Source organism: Corvus hawaiiensis, chromosome Z (assembly GCF_020740725.1).
Source record: "Corvus hawaiiensis isolate bCorHaw1 chromosome Z, bCorHaw1.pri.cur, whole genome shotgun sequence".
Lineage (NCBI taxonomy): Eukaryota > Metazoa > Chordata > Aves > Passeriformes > Corvidae > Corvus > Corvus hawaiiensis.
The window spans coordinates 3335689-3355434 of NC_063255.1; the positions used below are offsets into that span (position 1 = coordinate 3335689).

Genomic DNA, 19746 nt, shown 5'->3' on the forward strand with positions numbered 1-19746 from the left:
GAACTGATTTGTGATCATCAACAGAAAGAGTGGTGGAATAACTGAAAAAGTCATAGGTTTTGGCTGATTTTTAGTTATACTTTAAAGGTATATAAATGGTACAAAAATTTAGCATGCATCAGAATTAAGTTTTAAAGTATCACACAAACATCTCTGCTGTAAAGGTATCTGGGGCAGGTTCTCAGTCTTGAAATTTGTCAGGTAGTGGACTGAACTCAGACAATGACATAATCAAACACACTTCCTGTTCATCAGAGACCCTGGTGAGCCATCAATACAATAGAGAATAGAGAATAGAGAATAGAGAATAAGAATTAATCTGTTTCCTTTATTGCTGGCAGTGTTCTTTTTATCCCCTTCAGTTTTAAAATTCATTCACAAGACATAATTCAAGTGCATCTCTTAAAAGAGAAACATGGCATTAACTCCTCATACTGATTAGTATTAATTAGTATTATTTCATAACAATTAAAAAAAATTACCATCCAAATTCCTCAGCTTCTGCACATCTCAGAATTATTTCCCTGATATTTTGAATTTTGTAGTCCTACGAAATCTTTTTGTAAAAGTCACATTTTTATTTATACAATTTAAAAAATCATCAAAAAATGACCCTAGAGTGATACATAGTTAAAATGTGAAATACACTGACATTTCCAGCTCGTTCCATGCTTATATGCCATTACAAAGGAATCATAACTTTACGGAACACATAATCCCTTACTCAACAGGAAAGCTCTCTGGCTTGGTTTACGCTCCAAGAAATTTTGTAGCATATCCATTCCATCCAAAGATCCTCCAGGTTTCAAAATGAGGTTTCTGTATTTCATCCCAGCCTGATAGAAGGTAAAGCAGAATGTTAGTACTTCTTATCTTGCCAACTGCCTCTTTTTCTGTATTTGTTGCATATTGAAAAATATACTCATGATAAAACAACGTTTCTCCTTCCAGATTTTCCTAATACCAAATTAGGATATACCAGGATATATGACAAGTATAATTTAGATCTGCTGGAAGAACTCAGAAGAGCAGAAATTCGACCAATTGTAAAGAAATTATTTTTCTTGTGGTTTTACACTGGTTTTCAAGGTACAATCACAACTTGTCTGAAGACATTCTATAAAGTATAACAAGCACACAACCTCCTCAAAATCCTCAGTGAAGGACTGCCCTTGCGTCTGACAGGCAGGAAGAGAGAACCCAACATCCTTTCTCTAACTGATGATTTCTCTTTCTTTAATCTCTGTTTAGATAACAGACATGATACGTCAGAGATAAGACAGGTATAGCATTGTGGAATGGCATGGCACATACACCTATATAATATACATAGTTGTATATATCATACATACAAACACATCTAACTCACCTATTAAAGTATCTTAAAGAAGATGAGACTTAACTCAGGTTTTAATTTCAGGAAGAAACATTATTGCTCCAGAAAGAATAGATTTCTTTTAAAAAATGAATGAAGTTTCTGAGAAAACGAGTAATGAGGAGTTTCTTAAAAAGAAGTTGTATTTTAAGGAACATATATATATGAAAAACTCTGGGATTCTGAGACATGACTACAAATGAGAAAATGTTATTTTGCATGTAGATGTCCCAAATGCTTCTGATATTGAAGACAATGTTCTTCCTTTTAGTCAGTGTATATACACATACACACTTCCCCCACAACTCAACAGGACCACATTGCTTCCTCATGACTGTACTGTAAAAACAAGGAAAGGTGTTTTTAAGTGATGGACTTCCATGACTTAATTGAACTACCATTTCCATTGTCTGAATTACAGCTGGAAAAATCTAAAATAAAATAAAAATAAATAATAATTTTTTTTAAAATCACTGAAGCACTGATCACACTTCACTATTTTTGTTAGTTTCCTGAGCATCATCAGCAAATTAATATATTGTTCCTTCTAGCTTAAAAGTATTATTTGAGCAGATTTGAGTCTTTGCTGTTGTCCTTTCAGAGTCAGAATACTGCTCAGTTCTAGGGAGACCTGATCTTATTTCAGATAAAGTGCAAGAATTGAGGAGTGTCTGTCTACCAATTAAGTTAGAGTTGTTTGTTGAAGAATTTTATAGATCCAGTCTCTGAAATTAGGCTGTATAATAGTTGCTCAAAACAGAAGGAGAGCTTTTATTCAAACAGGAAAAAGTAAGCCAAATTTCTATAAGCCCTAGTCATAATACCTTAACCATTTCCCTTTTCTGCCGTTCTGAAGACTAGTCTAAGTCTAGATATAATGAAGTACGAGTAACTACAAAAAACATACTGCTATCTAGTATTCATTTATTAAAAATGGTTTGTCCCATCCTGTGGGATGCTATCACAATTATTTGGGTTAAAAGAGAACTAATTTGAAAAGATAGCATTGAAGAGGGAGGGGAAAAAATCTCCACAGCTACCCCTGAAATTATATCAGCATTCACACAAAGTGTTTGTGTGCACATACACCAGAGAGTGAGTGACACGCATAAATAATCACTTTTCTTCTTCATTTTTTGGCCTGGATAACAGGCCTCACAATAAAAGAGGCATTAGTTGTCTTCCAGCTGTTCCACAAAAATATTCACTTTTACCATAATTAATTTCTTTTCAAAGCCTCCCATACACAGGCAAAGAAAACAAAAATTCTCACAAAAAATTAGAATACAAGGCATCCCTCAGGAGAAGTAAAGGTAACAGACCAATTCTGCCAAACTATAGCTTAGGGTTTTGACCATACAGTCACTCAAAATAGAGTTTTGAGAAAAAGGAGTAAAACTGACAGAACAAAAGTGTGATAGCACTGGAGGGATGTGGGCATGTCAGAACAAAACCCTGACATGAAGTTCCCCAGTTTCGGCACCAGCATCATTAAACATCTTCCCCAAAGTTATAAAAGACAGCATGTCTCACCCCTCCTGAAATACCATTTTTAAGATCCGTGAACAACATTTCATTAAAAGGTATTTTATTTACTCATTTAACTTGACACTTCTTCTCTACTGCTCTTATTTATGAGTGATGAGATTCCCAGTGAAAAAGCAGGTATGCTTATTCTCATATGTACCTGTAATGAATCCCTATCCCTTCACGATTAATCTTAACCTCCAAACCCTATGTCACTTCTTCTCTCAAACTGTGAAGTTGGCTGCTTTCTCCATAAAACCCCTTTTGGGTGTTGTTGGCCTAACCACTGCCTTAGTTTCACAGTCCTACCACATGTATTCTTTGGACTCCTCTCTTTGTCCAGAGAGGTGTTTACTATCTCCATCCTCTAGAGGGATGGACAGTTCTAGAAGTTCTGGTTGCTGTAGTAAGTACAGGGAGGAAAGAAGGCAAATTCCAGGTGAGGAAAAGGACAGTCATGCATTTTCTACTCTCTCCTTTATTTCTCTCTTATACTTCTATCGAAAGGAAGAACTACTGCTGGCAGCTGAATCAAGAACAGAGTTAAGAGGATCAGGAAAACCAAAAGGTCTTTCCTATGATAGAACTCATCTATCTCATCTGCAGCACCTCAACTAATACTATAATCCTATAATCTCTGAAAAACGTTGCCAGAATTGGCAGGACTACTAACCACATTACTACTTAACCTTTTTTTCTGCTGGAGGCAGAAGAGGCTGGAGAATTACTCTAGGGAAAAAAGACCCAGTAAATCTAGAACCTCTTAATGATTTGGACTTCAAAAGGGACTTGGGATTTAAACTGAAGACGAAACAATTTTCACATTATTCTATGCTGTGACAGAAAGCTCAAAATAAATTCAATTTTCTAAATAGTAACTACATAAAAGGACCACAGAGTTGACATACCTAAAATGTAATGGAAATGTAAAAGAAACAGATCACTACTATCATACAGGTTTCACAGCATAATGAATATGCATCTGCTTTTGCAACGGAGGAATGTTTTGTCAGTCTAAAATTACAGCAGAAGGCATTAGACAAGGCAACACAGTATCTTAAAAGTACTACAGTATTAAATATATGATGATTTAATAACTGTATGTTGGGGTTTTAGTTATCCTCCAGCTTTCTTTTTCTCTTAAAGGAATTTTCCCCATACATGTTGCCAGGAGGATGAATTACTGGGTGCTTAGGAAAAACAAAAGACCTGGCCACAGCGGTGGGGTGCATCTGACTACTCTTTTTCACTTGGGTTTGTGGGCAGTCAGTTCCCAGAGTTTGGACAGAGAGAGAGGCTGCTTCTTCGGCTGCCTTCCTCCTACCGGAGAGACCCCGGAATTCCCAAGTCCGTTTTTCCCTGCCCCGCTGGGAGCCAGGCTGCGGCCGCTCTGTCCCCGCCGTTGCTTTGAGCCTTCGCTACTCTGTAGCCCCACCGCGCCCTGCCTGCCCAGACCTCCAGGGGGTTCCCACCGCAGCTCCTGAGTTTGGATACATCTCGTCTGCCACCCAGGATTTGTGCTCGTCCCTGCTGTTCCAGCCTGCTGTTCCCGAGGGTCCGGCCGGACACCGGGATCGGCTGCCCAGCGGTTTGTGAAGCCTTTGTCCCATCCCTTCCCGGGATCCCAGGGCACCGGTGCCGCGTGCTCCCCGAGCTCGCTCCGGAGCGCCCCCTGCAGCCGCGGGGGAACCATCGCACCTGCCCTGCTCACCGGGAGCCGCCAGCGCCCCTGCCGGCTGCGAGCGGAACTGCACCCGAGGGGAAAGGGCCCGGCAGCCGAGAAGGCTGGGGCTGGGTTTGTGATTGCTGTTACTGCCAGAGTTATTGTTGTTTGTTTGCCTTGTTATACTCATATAGATATATAATAGTAAAGAACGTTATTCCTGTTCCTCATATCTTTGCCTGAAAGCCCCTTAATTTCAAAATTATAATAATTTGGAGGGAAGGGGGTTGCAATTTTTTTTCTTCCATTCCAAGGGAGGCTCCTGCCTTCCTTAGCAGACACCTGTCTTTCAAACCAAGACAGATCTTGGTGCCCAATGTGGGGCCTGAGGGCATTAAGAGAAAGGGGTGAAAAAGGAATAACAGTTCCTGGGTAACTTAATTTTGTGTGCTGAATATAGGAACCTTGTTAGGCAGCACTATGTGGTCTAGTTTACCCTGGTTCGGGTGGCATGTGGCTGTGGCTATATTCTTCCACTTTGCAGCTCCTTACCTAAACATGGGTCCTCTGACTAAGGCCACCATTGCTGTTATCCAGCTTGCGTTATGGGTCGAGAAGGTGAGGAATTCATGGGCTTTTAACTTCCTCCGGAATGTGGGCACATGGATAAAGGGCTATCACATACTGAGTGCATGTTTTTGGGGTTATGTTAAAAATGGTGCCTTCTGTGAGGAAATGACACCAGGGGAAGTTTTCTCCCAACCCCTCAACCAGTTCTTTGGGCCCACCCTCCCAATTTTCGAAGGGTTTAGATTCCCTCTGAGTACTAACCAATTGGTGCTGATAGGCCTACTCTATTTAGCATCCAGGGATAAGTTGAGATTGGTTTGGGTAACTACCCAGACACCGGCCCCAGAAACTAGAGATCCTACCCCAGAGCCTGATCCTGCCCCAGAACCTGACACGGCCCCACAGACTAGAGATCCAGCCCCAGAGCCTGACACAGCCCCAGACACTAGAGATCCTGCACCACAGCCTGACTCTGCACCACAGCCTGATACTGCCCAACAGCCCACCCCAGAAATGAACAACCCAGATTTAGTGAGGGCACTGGTGAAGGAGATGCGCGAGATGTGAAGAGCTGAAAACCTAAGGGAAGAGAAAGAAGAAATGCCTAAAGCTGAAATTCTGTTGTGAAGCTATGATATATCAATTACCCGTTGTAATTTCATGAAGATATGGGGGGTGGAGTGTTCAGTTCAACTTGCAAGCAAAAGCACCTGCGCTGAGATAGGCAGATGCTGACGCAGCTGTAATTTCATGAGAAGTTTGGACAGGGAGAGATGGAAGCAATGAGGACTTTTGCTCCAAATGGGAAAGGAGAAAACCTCAGTTCCTAGAGATGCTCCCAGAGATAGTCCTAAAAATGAAGATGAGGAAGACCCTTTGCTCCCAGGGAAGGAGAAGGGCCTCTGTTCTTAGAGATGAAATGCTCCCAGAGATGGATGAAGAGAACTTTTGTTTCTGAACGGCTCAACCTTAAAACTGTACCCCAAAAACCTTCAAGAGTGGACCCTCAAAAGCAGTTGTGGAAAAAGCTGCAAGTCGGGGGAAGGGACTCACATGCGAGCAGAGGACCAACCCGGACGGCTGTCTTGTTGTGATAATGTGTTCATAGCATGAGCAAGAGAGACTCCTCTTCCTAAATGGACTGAACAAGGTTATTATGGAAGTGGTAAACAGACTGAACATCTTAAGGGTTGTTTTTTTACATTGTCAGTGGGAGAAGGGAGGAAGGTGGGGGGAGGAGAAGAGTTCTGAAGGTGTGGTATGATTTTTTTTTTCTTTCTTCTTTTAGGTCTGTTAATAAACTTCTTTATATTCTTTCAAGTTTGATGCCTGCTTTGCATTTCTTCTAATTCTTATCTCACAGAAGAAAAACAGTAATGAGTATCTTGGACCAAACCGCTACACTAAATTGGTGTTTCTGCCCGGTTACAAACTCAACCCGCTACAGGCCCCTTTCTCTCTGGGAGTGGCTTTTAATGGGTGTGAGAGAAAAGTTCGTTCACAAAGACAGACTGCACGAGTACCATCATAGAATGCGATGGAGGACACTTGAGGAAGGGATCCAACAGCTAAGAGAGGTGGCAGTACTCTTTGGGAGGGATGGACAGCATGATAATGACCCCAATAGGGTCAGGTGCACAAGACAGATGTTGTGGAACCTGGCAAAGCTAGGGCCACAGCAATACACCACCTTCATTGCAACGATTGATGCTGACAATAACTGAGAAACAGTGGGCTCTGTTGCTAACAGGCTCAGGAATTATGAGAGTACAGTCAATGGTCCGCTGAAAGCTCATCTCTCTGCTGTGGTCCAGGACCTCAAAGAGGAGATGAAGGAGACGAGGGAGGAGATGAGGAAGATCAGTGTGGCACCAGTGCCAGTCACAGGCCCCCAAGTCAGAGCCCGTCATCCCCCTGCTAGAGAGAGAGGGTACACCCCATGAGCTGAGCTGTGGTTTTTCTTGTGTGAGCATGGGGAAGACATGAGAAGGTGGGATGGGAAACCCACCTCTGCCCTGGCAGCGCGGGTGCGTGAACTCAAGGAGGGAGGCACTAACCGAGGGGGTTCCGCTAAGGTGAAGGTAGCCTCAGCCTCCCGTGACCGAGCTGCCAGGCATTACAGAAGGGAGGATGATATGTCGGATCCCCTTGAAGGTACCTCGAGCATGTACGCCCAGGGAAAGAATGATAACCAGGGCTAGAGGGGCCCTGCCTCTAGCCAGGAAGAGGCACGGGAGAACCGGGTTTTCTGGACGGTGTGGATCCGATGGCCTGGCACATCAGAGCCACAAAAATATGATGCATTGGTTGATACTGGGGCACAATGTACTTTAATGCCATCGGGACATGTGGGGGCAGAACCTGTATCCATCGCTGGGGTGACCGGGGGCTCACAGCAGTTGACCCTTTTGGAAGCTGAGGTGAGCCTGACTGGGAAGGAGTGGCAAAAGCATCCGATTGTGACCGGCCCAGAGGCCCCATGTATTCTGGGCATAGACTTCCTCCGGAATGGCTACTACAAAGACCCAAAAGGACTCAGGTGGGCATTTGGGATTGCTGCTGTGGAGGCAGAGGGCATTAGGCAATTGAACACCCTGCCTGGACTATCAGAGAATCCTTCTGCAGTTGGGCTCCTGAAAGTGGAAGAGCAACGAGTGCCAATTGCCACCTCGACAGTGCACCGCCAGCAGTATCGGATGAATTGAGATGCTGTGATCCCCATCCATAAGATGATCCGTGAGCTGGAGAGCCAAGGGGTGGTCAGCAAGACCCACTCACCCTTCAACAGCCCCACCTGGCCTGTGCACAAGTCTGACGGGGAATGGAGATTGACTGTGGACTATCGTGCCTTGAATGAAGTGGCTCCACCGTTGAGCGCTGCCGTGCCAGACATATTACAGCTCCAGTATGAGCTGGAGTCCAAAGCAGCGAAGTGGTACGCCACTATTGACATTGCCAATGCATTTTTCTCCAATTCCTCTGGCAGCAGAGTGCAGGCCTCAGTTTGCCTTCACCTGGAGGGGCGTGCAGTACACCTGGAACCGACTGCCCCAGGGGTGGAAGCACAGTCCCACCATCTGTCATGGACTGATCCAGACTGCACTAGAAAAGAGTGAGGCTCCAGAACATCTGCAGTACATTGATGACATCATTGTGTGGGGGAACACCGCATCGGAGGTATTTGAGAAAGGAGAGAGAATCATCCAGATTCTCCTGGAAGCTGGCTTTGCCATCAAGAGGAGCAAGGTCAAGGGACCTGCCCGAGAGATCCAGTTCCTGGGAGTAAAGTGGCAAGATGGACGACGTCAGATTCCCATTGAGGTCATCAATAAGATCACAGCAATGTCTCCACCGACCAACAAGAAGGAAATGCAAGCTTTCCTAGGTGCCATAGGCTTTTGGAGAATGCACATTCCCGAGTACAGCCAGATCGTGAGCCCTCTCTACCTGGTTACCCGAAAGAAGAACGATTTCCACTGGGGCCCTGAACAGCAGCAAGCCTTTGCCCAGATCAAACAGGAAATTGCTCACGCTGTAGCCCTTGGCCCAGTCAGGACAGGACCAGAGGTGAAGAACGTGCTCTCCTCTGCAGCCGGGAACAATGGTCTGTCCTGGAGCCTCTGGCAGAAGGTGCCTGGTGAGTCTTGGGGCCGACCACTGGGATTCTGGAGCCGAAGCTACAGAGGGTCCGAAGCCAACTACACCCCAACAGAGAAGGAAATCCTGGAAGCTTATGAAGGAGTCCAGGCTGCCTCAGAAGTAATTGGCACAGAGGCACAACTCCTCCTGGCACCCCGACTACCGGTGCTGGGGTGGATGTTCAAAGGAAAGGTTCCCTCCACGCATCATGCCACCGACGCTACTTGGAGCAAATGGATTGCCCTCATCACGCAGCGCGCCCGGATTGGAAACCCAAGTTGCCCTGGGATCTTGGAAATAATTACGAACTGGCCGGAAGGTGAGACTTTTGGGTTATCTTCTGAAGAAGAAGAGGAGCAGGTGACATGTGCCGAAGAAGCCCCACCATATAACGAGCTACCAGAGAGTGAAAGACAATATGCCCTCTTCACTGATGGTTCCTGCCGAATTGTAGGCGCTAGCTGGAAATGGAAAGCCGCTGTATAGAGCCCCACACAATAAGTTGCATAGGCTGCTGAAGGAGAAGGTGGATCGAGCCAATTTGCTGAACTCAAAGTCGTCCAATTAGCTGAAAGAGAGAAGTGGCCAAAGCTCTACCTCTACACTGATTTATGGATGGTAGCCAATGCTATATAGGGTTGGCTGGAAAGGTGGAAGAAGGCCAACCGGCAGCATAGAAGAAAACCAATCTGGACTGCTGATGAGTGGAAAGGCATTGAGAGGTAGAGAAGCTACCCATGAACGTCCGTCATGTAAATGCTCACATCCCCAAGAGCCGGGCTAATGAAGAACATTGTAACGACAAACAGGTAGATCAGGCTGCAAAAATAGAAGTGTCCCAGATAGACTTGGATTAGCAACACAAAGGAGAGTTGCTCTTAGCTCAATGGGCCCATGATGCCTCAGGCCATCAGGGCAGAGATGCCACCTATAAGTGGGCACGGGATCAGTGGGTGGATCTAACTATGGACAGTATCTCCCAGGTTATCCATGATTGTGAGACATGCGCTGCGATCAAGCAGGCCAAGTGGGTGAAGCCTCTGTGGTATGGTGGGCGATGGTCCAAATACAAGTATGGGGAGGCCTGGCAGATTGATTACATCACACTGCCTCAAACCCGCCAAGGCAAGCGCTGTGTACTCACAATGGTAGAAGCCACCACTGGGTGGCTGGAGACCTATCTTGTGCCTCATGCTACTGCCTGGAACACCATCCTGGTCCTTGAAAAGCAAGTCCTTTGGAGGCATGGTACCCCTGAGAGAATCGAGTCTGACAATGGGACTCATTTCAAGAACAGCCTTATAAACACCTGGGCTAGAGAACATGGCATTGAGTGGGTGTACCACATCCCTTACCATGCACCAGCAGCTGGGAAGGTTGAGCGGTGTAATGGACTGCTTAAAACCACCTTGAAGGCACTGGGTGGAGGGACTTTCAAAAACTGGGAGGTGCATTTAGCAAGAGCCACCTGGTTAGTTAACACCTGAGGCTCCACCAGCCGAGCAGGCCCTGCCCAATCTGAACCCCTACAAACAACAGACGGGGATAAGGTTCCAGTGGTGCACATGAGGGGTATGCTTGGAAAAACTGTTTGGGTAAAGTCTGCCTTGAGCAAAGACAAACCCATCCGTGGGGTTGTCTTTGCACAGGGACCAGGTTGTACCTGGTGGGTGATGCAAAAGGATGGAGAGACTTGATGCTTATCTCAAGGGGACCTGGTTTTAGGGTAAACTACCCATGGCTCTGTACTTGTATCAGTATCTGCATGTATATATGTATATAATTCAGGTGATGCACGTATGTATACAGTTAAAAGGGTTAAGTTTCATGTAACATGTTAGTATGGGAAAAATTCGGGGTGGATAATGTTGGGGTTTTAGTTATCCTCCAGCTTTCTTTTTCTCTTAAAGGAATTTTCCCCATACATGTTGCCAGGAGGATGAATTACTGGGTGCTTAGGAAAAACAAAAGACCTGGCCACAGCGGTGGGGTGCATCTGACTACTCTTTTTCACTTGGGTTTGTGGGCAGTCAGTTCCCAGAGTTTGGACAGAGAGAGAGGCTGCTTCTTCGGCTGCCTTCCTCCTACCGGAGAGACCCCGGAATTCCCAAGTCCGTTTTTCCCTGCCCCGCTGGGAGCCAGGCTGCGGCCGCCCTGTCCCCGCCCTTGCTTTGAGCCTTCGCTACTCTGTAGCCCCACCGCGCCCTGCCTGCCCAGACCTCCAGGGGGTTCCCACCGCAGCTCCTGAGTTTGGATACATCTCGTCTGCCACCCAGGATTTGTGCTCGTCCCTGCTGTTCCAGCCTGCTGTTCCCGAGGGTCCGGCCGGACACCGGGATCGGCTGCCCAGGGGTTTGTGAAGCCTTTGTCCCATCCCTTCCCGGGATCCCAGGGCACCGGTGCCGCGTGCTCCCCGAGCTCGCTCCGGAGCGCCCCCTGCAGCCGCGGGGGAACCATCGCACCTGCCCTGCTCACCGGGAGCCGCCAGCGCCCCTGCCGGCTGCGAGCGGAACTGCACCCGAGGGGAAAGGGCCTGACAGCCGAGAAGGCTGGGACTGGGTTTGTGATTGCTGTTACTGCCAGAGTTATTGTTGTTTTGTTTGACTGGTTATACACATATAGATATATAATAGTAAAGAACTGTTATTCCTGTTCCTCATATCTTTGCCTGAAAGCCCCTTAATTTCAAAATTATAATAATTCGGAGGGAAGGGGGTTGCAATTTTTTTTCTTCCATTCCAAGGGAGGCTCCTGCCTTCCTTGGCAGACACCTGTCTTTCATACCAAGACACTGTATTAAAATCCAAGTGCTCTTGGAAATTTTAAGATGATTTTCTTAAAGTTACCTTTACACCTTTTTTTGTTGTTGATCTGAACTTGACAGGTACAGAAGTAGTACTTGAGACATTATACTTACGGATCACGATGGCAGTAAATGTAGTTTCAGAGACAAAGTGCAACAGAAGTGTTTATCAAAAAGTATTCATCACCTACCTTTGGATTCATTATTCCTTCTTGCTTAAAGCAGCTATAAAAGATATCCATGGAAAACACTTCACTCCACAGGTATCCGTAATATTGACCATCATAACCACCTGCCAAATGTCCAAAAGTAGCCGGCATGTTTGTTCCTTGAAAAGCAGATTAACATCAAGTTACTGAAATCCGTTATTTCGTTGATGTATACAGCAGTTCAACAATAAATTAATAAGGAATTTATATCAACTACTTTGAAACTTTTAACATAAAGGGTCTGAGTATGTCTCAAAGTATTGAACATACTCTGTTGAAAACAAAGGAAATTCAATTTGCCATTTTAGGCTACTTGTACATCCAACACAGATGTGACAGAACATCTAAAGTGGAATTCATGTCATATCACTCTAAAATATATCCTGCAAAAGGCTAGGTTTTATATTTACCTTAATCTTCCTTCAGAAGAGATCATTAAGATCATCCTACGTTTCAAAATAATTATTTCAGCTTCATAAAGTAGATTATTCCACAAACAACTCAGTTTTTTGTATGCCAAGCATTATTGAGAAAGAAAAGCATGTTAAATCGAACCATCTGGACATGCTGTACAAAAGCTTTATACTGACATACCTGGGGTGGCAGGAATTCCTAGAATCTCCATACAGTATTTTGCATATTCATCTGATGGGTCAACAGACAGCTTTGTATGCAGTGCCTGGTCAACTTTGCTCAAAACAATCTGACGGAGGGTTAGAAGGCCTAATTGGGTAAAAACATTTAATTAACCAGCATCAAAATAGCTGGAGTTTTATTTGCATCTTTCCTTCAAAGATCTCAACATGCATACTAAATTATTAGAACTCTGGAGTTACATCACTTCCATCTGATTTACTCCGCCTACAAAGAGTTGAGAGGCATAGCTTTAATAAAGGAATTATCATGCTAAGCTCCGTCTTTTTGAATATTACTTTCCTCATAGATCAAAACTAAAATAAAGCAGATATTTTAAAAGCAAATTTTAGTATTTAAAATGTTTTCAGCTATCTTCATTTACCATATACCATTTTATTCAGGGCCTACTCAGTTATCTACTCTAAGACACTTCGAAGAAGTTTACACCAAGAACTGCTGCTGCAGCTGCTGTAAGCTTTTTTTAAGGGGCTACAAGATATGAACCTTTACTCAGACAAAATTCTTATGCAGCTAGAGTCTGTACAAACCACAAGCACAAAGACTTCTTGTTCAGGATAGGAAAGCAGTATGAAATAAGCAGGAGTAGCTTAATGATGAATTTGTACCATAAATAGGAAGCTCTGATTATAAGAATAAAGAGGTGGGAGTGATAGAATAATAATGACATGATAGGTAACGACATGAGATTACAATGTTAATGGAGATACGTAGAAGGTCTACAACAGTCCTGTCTGGGATATGTTGCGTCTGTTCAGTAAATTTGCAAATAACTTTCATATCTGTCAAGTGTCGCATGCAAATCAAATGTAGACGATACATATAGATACACTGTATTCAAGCAGAGTGCCTATTCTGGAGTATAAATAAGATAAAGAACCCCACAAAAACCACACCAGACCACAACAGACTACCCTCCTCCGCCCCCCAGAAACACCACCAATTTTAAACGAGCAAAGCTGGTAGGCAAAAAAATTTACATGGAGAGGAAAGGTATTTTAGTCATGTAGGTGGCCTGGAAAATCAGAGCTGCTACTGTTTCTGCAAAGAGTTCTGTCATCATAGCCTTTATTAGTGGGAGTACCCATGCAAATAAACCCAGAAAGACAGTGGTAAGTGTACACACAGAAGAAATTTAATAGGCTTGTTACGTTTGTCAGTTTTTAAAACTATATACGTTTATACATATACTGTGGGGAAAAAAAGGCAGAGAGATACCTGTGTTAGCAAGTCTAGAGGCAGCAAGTTTCTCAAGGAGTATGTCTCCAACATGGGTTGCATCTTTATAATGTCTTGACATTTGTTGTAGTGGCTCTTTTTCCCACACCCAATTCTCAAACATTTGTGAAGGTACCTCTACAAAGTCTGTTTCCACATTAGTTCCACTAAACCTCGCAAAATCAGTCTAGAAAAAAAAAGAAGCCATTGAATAAAGCTAAAATAGAAGCCAAGATTTTTAGCAGAATATAACACTTCCGATTTCAACATTTCAGTTTAAATCACAGCAAAAGGAATAATTTGAACAGACCAATAATAATAATAGCAATAATTTAAAAATGAAATTTAAAGAAAGGAGGAAAGAAACCAGACATAACACTATTATAAAGGAATAAAGTAGACTACTCAGTAGTTAAATACTACATTATCTACTGGTGTAGAACAGTACTTCCATTTTTTTAGTATTATTGATTTTTACCTTTTAGGTTATGACAGCAATACAAATGTTTTTATGCTGTCTTGTGACAATGATATAATTTGGAAATTATTATAGATTTTTGTTGTATTACACCAAAGTAAAATAATAAACCTAACTATGCACTTAAAAAGTTTATTGCATTGCAGTCTACCACACCTGATACATAGACTTTACTTAACAAACTTATTCTATTAAGCTTTGCCCTATTTGTCATCATTTGTAATATATGTGGTTAACATACAGCACAATTTTTTTAGCCAGTAATAGATGGACTTAAATAAATAAATCCTAGCAACCTTATTCATTAAAAGTTTCAAATCTGACACTTTGATAAAAGAATCTTTTTTCTGAAAGCCAAGCACATTAGAACTTTTTTTTTATTTCAGTATCGGCAATAACTTCATGCTTTAAAAGCTCCGCCAATATTAATTTTGAAGAAAAGTTTGTACAGTTAAGAATCCTCACTAAAATATACTCCAAATCCAAATATTTCTAAGAAGTCACCTCTGAAATTGTTCAAATGTTGTTCAAATACACAGAAATTATTTGGTCTCATAGAATCATAGCATCATAAAGGTCAGAAAATACTTTTAAGATTATCAAGTACAACCACCAACCCAGCATCACAACCACATTCACCATTAAGTCACTGAACCATGCCATAAATCAAATCCCTCGTGATGGGAGAGAATTTTCTAAAAGTCCTTGCATGGAGTTTCAAAGATAAACGGAGACTTTTCCTGGAGTTTCAATGCCGCCAGATAGTTGTTTATTAAGTCTTATCAGAGGAACAGAGCCACTAGCGTGACCCAGGTACAGCATAGAGCACAGAAAGCAGGAGAGAAGTCAAATTATCAAGATTTACACGGTCTTTTAAAGATAATTTAACCAATGGTTACAAAAAACGTACATTATTTTCACTTTCCTACCAATTATTCAGTAACACAACTAGGAACTGCGGAATTTTCTATCCAATCATTCCGAACTACTTTTACTGCAGAACATGGAGTAGTAGAAGAAGGAGAAGAAGGTTTAGAGAACAACAACAATCCTCCATTTTGGTATTTTTTACTCTTATCTATTTACTACAAAGAGAAGCCCAAAACCTCTAAAATTTCTTACCCTGTGACAATCTTACATAGTAGTCTATCACCTGATTCACACCACTGTATTTTCTAGTTCTTGTCTGATCGTTGGTAATTTTTTCCAAGGTTGGCGGTTGAAACAATGTTGTTCAGGGGGGTAAGAACCCTTAAAAACAGGCAGAGAAATATTCTCTGCACTCTGGGTTCCTACAATTAAGCTATTAACCTATGTCCTCAAGTACCATATCCACACAGTTTTTGAATGCTCCCAGGGCTGCTGACTCCACCATTTCCCTGGGTAGATGATTTCAAAGCTTTACAACTCTTTCAGTGAAAAAAATTTTGACTAATATCCAATCTAAACCTCCCCAGGTGCAACTTAAGCCATTTCCTGTCATTGATTGCCTGGGAGAAGAAGCTGGCCCCCATCTGGCTACAGCTTCCTTTCAGGCAGTTGTAAAGAGCGATAAAGTCCCCCCTGAGCCTCCTTTTCTCCAGGATAAACACCCCCAGCTCCCTCAGCTGCTCCTCACAGGACTTGTCCTCCAAATCCCTTCCCACCTCTGTTCCCTTTCTCTGGACTCGCTCCAGCACCTCAATGTCCTTCCTGAACTGAGGGCCCAGAACTGAACACAGCACTCGAGGTGTGGCCTCACCAGTGCCCAGTACAGGGGCACAGTCCCTGCCCTGGTCCTGCTGGCCACACCACTGTTGATCCAGGCCAGGATGCCATTTGCCCTCTTGGCCACCTGGGCACACCCTGGCTCATGTTCAGCTGCTGCTGACCAGCATTCCCAGGTCCTTTTCCACTGGGCCCTTTCCAGCCACTCTGCCCCAGCCTGTGGAGCTGCCTGGGGTTGTTGTGACCCAAGGGCAGGAGCCAGCACTGGGCCTTGTTGAACCTTATGCAACTGGTCTGCTCAGATCCCTCTGTAGAGCCTTCCTATCATCACTCCACCCTTGTCATGTAGTAAGTCCTCCTCCTCTTGCCAGGTCAATTTTATTTTCTTTTCCTTCTCATCAACATACTAACAAAACATTTACGTGCTAAAAGAAAAAGAATTCTCTGTTGTCCTCTCTAAGAGATGTTGATATTCTTACAGTCCACCCTCCAGTGGAAAATAGATGCTCACAGGATTACACACTTTTGAACTTACTTTCTTGCAGGGTTACCAAAAAAAGCAGGTATAATACAGGACATAACCTTGAACTGACATCTGTGTCAACATGCATGTGTCTTCCTCTCATGTCTTCAGAAGAACAACACAAAAGGAGTAAAACTTTGGGTTTTGTTTATTCTTGCAGGCTGCCCAAATCCACAGTTGTAACAGGCTGGCCCTTCTTACTATCCTTGCTGAATAGCAGCTCTGAAGAATAGCTAGGAAGCATCAGCTTCAGGGAAGAAATGGTGATAGAAGTGGCTAGAGCAAAAAGCAAGTGACCTTCAGATACCTTCATTTACCCATATCCAAGTGCACCACACTAACAAAAAACATCAAGACAATTTGGTTTGAAGTTACTTCAAGAGCTCTCCTTCCTGAACAACTTAAACAAATTCCCTCCCTGCCCTGATCTCACTCTCCAACAGTATATCTCACTTTTCCAGTACATTACTTAATCAGACCTTTACCAGCAGCTCACAAATTCCCTCCCAGTCTCATCCTTGCATAGCATTTAATTGTCAAGTCTTAACATGCTTAAACAAGTCATCATATGAAACAAGACAGTGCTTTGTACACACAAATTCCAGAGGACAGGATGTTCTTATGTGGGACTAGTGAGTTTGCACACATGCAAATAACTATTTACATACAATACAGAAGAAGTCAGCATGGCAGCTGGGCACACAGAAAACACCAGAGCAGTGCAAGAAACAACTGGAAAGCAGGCCTCTCTGATCTGTGTGCAATTCCATAGCAACTGAAGTACATATGCATTGGAATTGCTGGCTTCAGCTGCCCTGAAGGGACTCCAAAACACCCAGGCACATCCTCACTGGTTGTCCAAATGTTGCAGTCAGTTTTGTACCATTTTATAACAATGCCAATTGTGCTTCATTTATATACAGCTTCTATACTGTCTAGGTTTTATTCTTCAATTTTTGATATCAGAAACACCTATTACAGGGTGAAGATGATAAATAATAACTATATTTTTACCTTTAAGATGATTAAAAAATATCTAAGCAAGTCTACCTACTTATTAACTCTGTATTTAATATATGGATTTCTGTGATTATGTTGTTTCTTTATTCTGCAGTCCCAGTCTCTAGGATCATGGTCAAAAAATCTAATGTGGGTCATTTCTTCCTTGATTTTATTATTTTGTATTTACTTATACAGAAGATAAAGGAAGTGCTACACAAAATCTGAATTTGTAGATAACGATGTGAATTTTTTGGTGTGTGAATACTGACACTCATGTCTTTCTGAAATATAAAATTTTCATTAGGCTAATAATAAATTTATCATTTGGCAGTATCAATTTTACATGTAAGTAAAAATGAAACCAGCAATTTTACAACTTTATTAGTATCCTGATGGAAAATCTGAAACTACCTTCAGTTCTTTCTGGTCACTGCAATAAACCTAACCTGTTAGATGGGAGAAAACAAAATAGCTCAGGCAAGACCTGTTTTATGCTTGTGGTGTCAAGACGAATGTGGTCTCAATGTACTAAATGCCAAAATGCTGGAGGTCATCTAGCCTCAGAAATTATTTTCGTTCCTAGGCACAGCAACCTGTTTTTGTTTCTAATACCTAGTATAAAACAAGAAGTAATAAAAATCCCTCTGAACAAAGCCATGACTGAGCATCTTCTTCACCTTACCTGTGATGAGTGAATAGACTCCTGCATGATGCAAATGCAAAAGTACATGTTCCTACAAAAATGTTTTTCATAAGAAGATGTATTTATTGCTTCAGTTTTAAATCAATATTAAAACAAAAAACAACCTGACGCTTTAAAAAATAACCAGAACTCTGCATATGCGCTTTACTAAAATTAGAAACCACCAAAACAGACCTATACCTTGCTTTGAGACAGCAGAGAAAGAAATAAGTCTTACACTGGAATAGAAACATCACTAACCTGTGCACATATCTGATGCATTACATGACCAAATTCATGGAAATAAGTCTTTACTTCATCATGCCGCAGCAGCGATGGCCGATCCGATGCTGGCTTTGTGAAGTTGGTTACCAGAGCAGCTACAGACATCAATCTGCTGCCATCGGAGAGGAGACAGCCAGGTTGTAGACCAAAGCAGGCTGCATGCCCATACTTTCCCTCTCTGTATAAGAAAATATATCAGACACTATCTTCAAACCACAGCCCTGCTCACCAGAATGGCAAAGCCTATTCAAGAACAGGGACAGTCAGTCAGTGTCTCTACACAAAAAATGTACATCTTTTCATGACTTCTAAGACTCAGTAAGTTAAGAGCATAAGGGGAAAAAAAGGCCCTTCTACTCTCATACTGAAATCACAAGTTCAAGATTCCCAGCAGCATTTACAAGAATCTGTTTTTTACTGAAATGCTGAAAGTATATGTATTTCAATGTCAATTGTTTTAAACTGCTACTACAACAGGAAGGACTAGGTTCTGTTCTCTGTTGCAATTTTTTTTTTTACTGCAGGAGACAAAAGAATACAGTACACTGCATTTTCACTGTGATACAAGAGTTTAAAGGAAAATTATTTTGACATTTTTGCCCTAAACTATTCAGTTAACTACTCAGATTAAGTCAGAGAAGTCTTACTAACACATACCTTCAGCAATTCAACTGATACATATAAAGATGGAAGCAGGTGAACAGATGAAGGAGATAGTTATGTTAGATATTGTATGGATAGATAGAGTAAAAAGAACAGTTTCTGTACTACTACATATATTGAGTAACCTAATTTTCTTAGGCCAGAAAACCTTCAATCAACTTATATTAAAAAAGAATATCAGCAAATTTATAAAACGCTAAATACTAACATAAAAAACCCTACACCGAAGCAAACAAAAAGCCAGCAACAAATAGCCAAAAAGGACTAGCTTAGAATAAATCCTGTGAAACCAGTCCAGTCTCCTAATCTTTGACAAAACACAGATGATGCTGTAAACAGCTACAAAGAGAGATGGAGAGCTACAGAGATCAACAAGGAAGTAAATCTGAATGTGTGCTCAACAGGAATCAATTTTTCGTATTGATCTATTTGATTCAGCAGTCTGGACAACAGGGTAGAAAATACACATCAAGAGTAAAGAGGAACTGGGAGAAACTAGGAACTCTTGGCAGACAGAAATAGAATTGATCTGAGCAAGCTGGAGTAACAGTTCAGCAGAAATGAAACTTAAAACGCTGTAGTAGGTTAGGAAGAAAAGCGTGTAGATGCAAAATATTATGGACAATTGACTAGAGAGCAGTACTACCAAAAATATGAGTGAAGTAGCAATGCTTCATAAAATGAATATAAGCAAGAAATATGGAAGTACTTAAAAAAAAAAAGCAGAAAAATATCTGAACACAGTCCA

At 42.4% G+C, this 19746-nt stretch overlaps 1 protein-coding gene across 2 annotated transcripts in view; it reads right to left on the minus strand.

Annotated features, from left to right (window-relative positions):
* Positions 1-308: 308 nt before the first annotated feature.
* NLN (neurolysin) overlaps positions 309-19746 on the minus strand; it is a 44772-nt gene continuing 25334 nt past the window's right edge. For both annotated transcript variants that reach the window (XM_048290585.1, XM_048290584.1), the window contains exons 9-13: positions 18312-18513; positions 13659-13845; positions 12381-12509; positions 11769-11905; positions 309-836 (exon numbers count right to left, since the gene is read on the minus strand). In XM_048290585.1, the coding sequence (XP_048146542.1) occupies positions 702-836; positions 11769-11905; positions 12381-12509; positions 13659-13845; positions 18312-18513 (790 nt within the window). In that variant the 3' untranslated portion in view covers positions 309-701. The remainder of the gene's footprint in view (positions 837-11768; positions 11906-12380; positions 12510-13658; positions 13846-18311; positions 18514-19746) is intronic.